The sequence below is a fragment of the Atta colombica genome, unplaced genomic scaffold (assembly GCF_001594045.1).
Source record: "Atta colombica isolate Treedump-2 unplaced genomic scaffold, Acol1.0 scaffold150, whole genome shotgun sequence".
Lineage (NCBI taxonomy): Eukaryota > Metazoa > Arthropoda > Insecta > Hymenoptera > Formicidae > Atta > Atta colombica.
The window spans coordinates 1,963,145-1,969,754 of NW_017259240.1; the positions used below are offsets into that span (position 1 = coordinate 1,963,145).

Consider the following 6,610-nt stretch of genomic DNA (forward strand, 5'->3'; position numbering starts at 1 on the left):
GATCAATTATTTTGAAGAATTAAAATGTTGTTTCATTTTATCACCTTTTATCACCTAAATAGATCGGAAATTCTTACGGACTTTACTATGTGACTCAATGACGCGGAATTATACGGGATGCGTTCGCCATGTATCCGATTCAACGGGTTCGATCCGGCGATCCACAGAATACGACTCGCCTCACTTTATCGATTGTATCGCTCCGTGGATATTGCGGACACGCGATTTATTCGGTAAAGTGCATCTAGCAAATTGCGGAGAAAGCAACACCGGTCGATGTGCACGATCCTCATAAATGTCACCGCGAGCGCATAAACATCGGACATGAGCGTGTCTCGATCCCGCTGAATATCGGTTAGTGAAGGGAAGGTGATGCGAAACGAGCGGTTAAAGGATGAAAGGCCGCCGAGTTTTCGGTCGACTCATTCTTTGCAGAATGAACAGATCAGCACGATTGCACAAATTGAGCGGAAATCGGAATTTTAATTGATAAAACAATGCACATATGCATTGGAATCTGCTTTCAGACAAAAATTGAGAGAAAAAAGTGATGTCGGACTCGTTGTTCCGCGAGAAAATGATGACGATGAGCAGTGAAAGTTAATATTTTTGAATATCGATGGATACATATCTCGTAGCTATCGTTACATACATAGAGGTCTGTCGAAAAAAAATGCGGAAGATTTATCTATACACTGAATTCGCCTCTCTCTCTCTCTCTCTCTCTCTCTCTCTCTCTCTCTCTCTCTCTCTCTCTCGGCGTTACGTGAGATTTTTTTGAACGTGGAATTTTTGCACCGTAACGCCATATGGCCTCGTGAGTTGTGGAACGATGTTTGGGAGATGTTTTCCAACTTTTCGCGTTTTCACGAATTCGCGGCAACTCGAAAAATCGTAGGGTATCTCGTGAAAACTGGAGTATTTTGTGAAAGTTTGGACAATCTGTGTTTCTTTTATTATACGCGAACGTTCCGTAAAAATGAAACCTCATACTTGCACATAACAATATCCAAGATTATCTGATAATTGTTCAACAAATCTAATTAATTCTCTCTCTCTCTCTCTCTCTCTTTAATTTATATTATGTTATGTTTAAGTCTTTTGCTATCGTTCTCATCTGTATTATCTTCCTATTTTTATTTTTATTGTCTTTATTATTTTTTTTTTAATTCGGTTCTTAATATTCTATATATTTTTGATTGTTAATAATTTTTGTTTTCAGTGCTTAAGAAGTGCTCCAATAAATAACAATTTCTTTTTCTCTCTTTCTTTATCTCATTCTTAATACATCTGTACATTTATATCTTCATTTTTGTTCATTTACATCCTTTTATATAGCTTTTCTTTTTATATTTATTTTATGTTATTTTATTCATATTCTGTTTCTCTTATCTTCAAGTCGTTTTTTTTTATTTTACTTATATTTTGTTCATATTTTTCTTTTCATTTTTACCGCTATAATTTGTATTCTGCAATTCTTAGCTCATTTTTATAACTTTATATTTGTTCTTAGAGGACACTCTAATAAACTCTTTATCTCTCTCTCTCTCTCTCTCTCTCTCTCTCTCTATTTTCCACGAAATACGCCTATTTCCATCAGGCATTGTGTTTCTCGTTTCGTCCACCCGCTCATTCCGAAACGCCGAATTTATTTGTTTGCCGCATCCATGTTTCGTCTTTGTTGCGCCGCAGGCGAAACTGGCGGACGCGACGGGCCGAATGAATGAAATTACGCGGTGAGAATTAATTGTGCGGGTAAGTCATTGCCGGGCCGACCGTGCTCGTAATTAAATTAGCACGGCGAAATGTTTCGTGCGTTAAACGATTGTGTAACCGGCACGGCGGATGGACGGCGGTGAACCTCGCACTCTTTCGCGGCTTTCGTTGCACACCGCGAACCATCGAATGAAATGCGAACCTTTGTTTTTTTTTTTTTTTTTTATTCTGCTCTACAGGGAGGGGGTTGTCCATCCGTGTGACAACCGGTCGAAAAAAAAGAAAGAGTTTCACGCGACACACGCGCTTTCCAATTCATTCCGGATTGCGAAATGCGAAAAACGGGAAAAAAGCGAAATAATGTCGCGCCTTTTTTCGCACTGCGATATTCATGCGAGATTTAACCGAAGATTTGAAAAACTCAGGGTGCGACAACAACATCGGTAAGCTCAATTTACGTCGTACAAACATTTAAATGTCTATGACGAATTTTCTTTAATTTTTTTAAATTGGGAAATGGCCCACATCCTCTGTTTTTCTTTCCATGTACACTGATTGATTGCCAAGGAGATCCCTGAACTCTTGGAAGAATCATTAAACCATTAGAGTGCTCGGATATTTGGAGACGATTCTCTTTTTGTTAAAGTTTAGGCCCTTGTGACGGTTTTATTCTTATTGTTAAATATCTTGGTAATTAAATTCTACAAGAAATTTTTGAGTTTGATTAATTGGAAATCAAGGACTGGATAACGATTTCTTTTGATGCGAAAATTTTCAGTTTAAAGTTTTGAACAAAAATAACAGTCCAAACTCTCGGTATTAAAGTTTTTAAAGTTTTTCTGAGTCCGAAGAAACCCGAAGTTTTTAAACAATTGACCAACAGAGAGAGATTAATGGAATACAAAATAAACGTATCAAAATTTCCTTTTAAATTTCTCGTACATTGCAAATATCTTTTTTATTTTTTCTTAAAGGAATTCTCTTTTAGAGATAATGTTTGTTTTTATAGGTTCTGTTTTCTTCCAAGTCCATGCAGGACTTGTTATTAAATTCTATTATTAATTGTATTTATTCGCGTTTCTATTTGCAGGGAGAACGATCAAATAATCGGTTCCTACTTGGAAATCGAGGACGTCACTCTCGAGGATTACGGCGAGTACAAATGCGAAGTCAGCAACGGCGTCGACGAGGAGATCACATTGGCTGCTCATGTGTACCGGCAAGGTCCGAAAAACCATCTGAAATCTCTCATCAGCTTATCCCTGTCATCATAAAACTACGACTTTGAGTGAAAACAGAATAGAATATTTTTACATTGATTATCTCAACATTAATTCAATATTTTACTTTTTTTGTTACGTATCATTGAACATTAATTTTCGGAGTTTTTAATCCAGCAATCATTATTTTATTTTTGAATTTAATTCTATATCGAAATCCCGAAAGCTTTTCATACGAATTAGATTTGAAATACACCGGATTAAATAATTCAGCTTGTTATTTACTGGCATTGTTAATTATGGTTTGACGCAAAACGCATTCAATCAGTCTGAATGCTTTATTGTTTGCGTATAAAAACAGGTTTGCGTCGGATTCATTTTAATAATTAGTGGAAATGTCCGGAAAACATATCGGCCAACTAGCAAACCACGCGTGCCGGCGATTTACTTTATCGGTTTTAATTATTATACAACAAATTAGTTTCGTGGACAAATTATTACAACATCACGATAAAATCTTGTTTTTAAATTGGACTCATTGTCAGATTTATCATAAAATTTAATATCGCGTACATTTATGCTCTATTATTGCTATCTGATATTATTTTATGATAAAAAGAAAGCAATATCTCTTTTATCTTTGTGCGATAGTCTATTTGTATTTTTTTTATCAAAGTTAAAACATTTTGGGATTAAATCCCTTTATAGGATTTATTTAATCAAACATTTCCGATGTTCAAAAATAATTAATTTTAATTTGAATATACATATATTTATGTTTTTATTAATTTTAAACTGTCCTTTTATATCGAGATTTATTGATAATTATACAAATTACTACTTCGATAATCTTAACATATGTTGTCAAGATCATAATATTGAGCTTTGTGTATAACTAGATCTTGGTTTCTCTTATACAGGATTATTACAAATTCTTCAAATTCCATAACTTTTCCCTGATTTTTAGATAAAATTTCATAACTTTTCTTCAAGCTTTCAATAATATTTTGAAATTTCTTGAATTTTCGTGATTTGAAAGCTGTTATACCTATATTTTATTAAGAGAGCAATTTAACGTAGCAATTACCATTAATGTTGTTAACTGCTTATATTTAATTGTTAAATTGATAGTATTTCAAAACTGTGTAGAATATGTATAACCTACGCATATTGCACTTCTTTAAAGCTAAAAAAAATTTAATTTTCCAGAAAATTTTACAAAATTCTCTGACTTTCTCCTGATTTCCCTGACTATTTTCAATTTCCCTAATATTTCTCTGATTTCCCCAATTTCTAGCTTCGTAGCAACTTCGTTATCATTTCTGAGATATTTAAAATTAATATATAATTTTAATAGTAAATCATCATCTTAGAGGACAAAGTCCGATGATCTCAATCTTAATACGTGTCATCAAGGTTATCATTTGCAATGATTGACTTTCAGACGATTTTAGTTTCACTATTTATTCAAATGTTATTAATACATTAAATTTCATTATTTTCAAAAAGTAAACACAGTAAGTTGTAAATTTATATGAACTTTACTTCGCATTGTAAAGTGTGTGCGTGGACGCAGTGGATCCCACCTTCCCTACGGGGACGGACAGTAGCTTCGCTACCAAAACCCTAAACACATAGGGTTAGGTTGAACCTCGCCTCGAGGAAAGTTGTAAATCCATGTGAGGTTTACAATTTTCCACGCGAAACGAGGTTCAACTCACATCTATGTGTCTAGTAAATTGATAATGCAGCCTCCTCTCGTGGAGGAGAACGGAACCCACTGCGTCCATGCACTTTATTGATGACATTTAAATAACGTCAATTTTATGTAAAGATTAGAATTTTATATTTATGTTGTTACCATTTTGTAATAAAGTTTTTCTAATGGTACATTTTAGGTTTAATCTATAGAGCGAAGTATTCAAAGAGAATAATTAAATGGAGAACTAATAGAGAAAAGATTGTTTTCTTGGAAGTCAAATTGTGATAAAACTCAAAATTTTCCGGCCTATCTTCAGTGACACAAAAACTCTTACATTTTTAATAAATTTTGTATTACAAATTAATTTTTTATATATAATAATTTTATATATAATAATGAGTAACTAAATGGAGAACTGTATTCATTTATCTATTTCTCTTCCTAAAATAAATTCATAAATTTTGTTTTTTATTTAAGCATAAAACTCCAAATTATCTCTTTCAAATCACATCACCTTCTTTTTACACACAGTCGTAGATTTTTATTACTTTGTTTTTTATACAACATCTCGAGATTTCTTTTTTTAATTCACAGAACCACAGTTCGTATTGAGCCTTCCGAATGGGTCTTGGCGGAAATCTCTTCTACTGGCAGTCCTCGTCCTAGTGCTGTTACTATCAGCTGGCGCATTTTACGCGCGTTGCTGGCTGCCACTTGCACTGTTTTGCAGAGACAAGTTCGGTCGCCTCGAGGAAAGCGGTGAGTTCACAAATCATAAATAACTTCTCCGGCGCGATTCTCCGCCACTCAGAGATTTCAGTAAGAAATTACCCTCGAACTGAGGATATCTTAGATTTCTCTAGAAATTTGAAGATCGAAACTTGAAAATTTGTAAATCCCAGAACTCCACTCGTACTTCCCAAGAATTTAAAGATTCTATAAAGTCAAGGACATTGGCGTTCAACTTTTCAAACTTGAGCTTGATCTTTTTTTAGCCTTGCGAGAATTCTCATTTTATTCTCGTGAGTATTCTAAAACGCAAGAGCCTTACGATTTAAAAATAAAAATACATTTTCACGGAACAGAGAAATTCACCGACTCGAAATTTCCGAAAAATCTTCCGGGAAACGCAAAGGATCAGAATTTAATTTTCTCCGTCTAAGACTTTACGTATCGTAGACTTACGTTCCCAGGCTCTTCTATAATTTAATGGTCCTTAAAACGAAATCTCGTTATCTGAAGACAAGAATACGGCTTGATATAAAATTCGAAATCACATGGATCGCAAGGATTTTTCCCTAATCCCTAAGGGGATCCTCATCGGTCAAAGATCCTCACTCCATCCTCTTTATCCTTTCCTCCGCTAGTTCGCCTTTTTTGGTGACTACAAATTCGCCACGGCATGAAGATAGAGGGGAAGGAAGAGGATGCTGTCTAGGTAATTATCAGCGACGCTTTTTCGTCCACTTAATTGCAACTCTTAATTACCGTGAAAAGTACCGGTCCGGCAAGGAAATTAAAGTTGTTCCTTGATCTCTTTTTTCTTCGTATTTTCTACCTCCCCTTCTCACGCCGATCGCCATCTTAATCCTTCTGGTTTTCTTTTCTTCTCGTTTCCATTCTCGTCTCATTACCTCAATTTGTTTAAATAATATGCTGATAGCGGCGCGAAGCCCGTGGGAATCCACTCCCAGGCGTTCGCACTTCAAGATATCCCTCCAGGTTTCATCCCTTTGTTTCCCCAACTGCATCGTCTCGGGGTCTTATGTATTGCAAATTGAAAGAGGTGAGTTTTTCATGGAATCGCTTATCTTAAAAGTACACGAGACTCAGGAGGATAATCTAGGTGAGAAAACGCAATGGCCTTTGTTTCGCAGCTGTATAATTTCAGCGTGCCGTCTCTGACACACACACACACACACACACACACACACACACACACACACACACACACACACACACACACACACAC

General features: G+C 35.3%; 1 protein-coding gene across 1 annotated transcript in view; it reads left to right on the forward strand.

Moving 5' to 3' along the window:
* Positions 1 to 6,610, forward strand: part of LOC108685310 (interleukin-1 receptor accessory protein-like 1) — a 250,827-nt gene that overhangs the window by 226,857 nt on the left and 17,360 nt on the right. The window contains exons 4-5 of the mRNA XM_018190039.1: positions 2,807 to 2,940; positions 5,233 to 5,397. Of these exons, the coding sequence (XP_018045528.1) occupies positions 2,807 to 2,940; positions 5,233 to 5,397 (299 nt within the window). The remainder of the gene's footprint in view (positions 1 to 2,806; positions 2,941 to 5,232; positions 5,398 to 6,610) is intronic.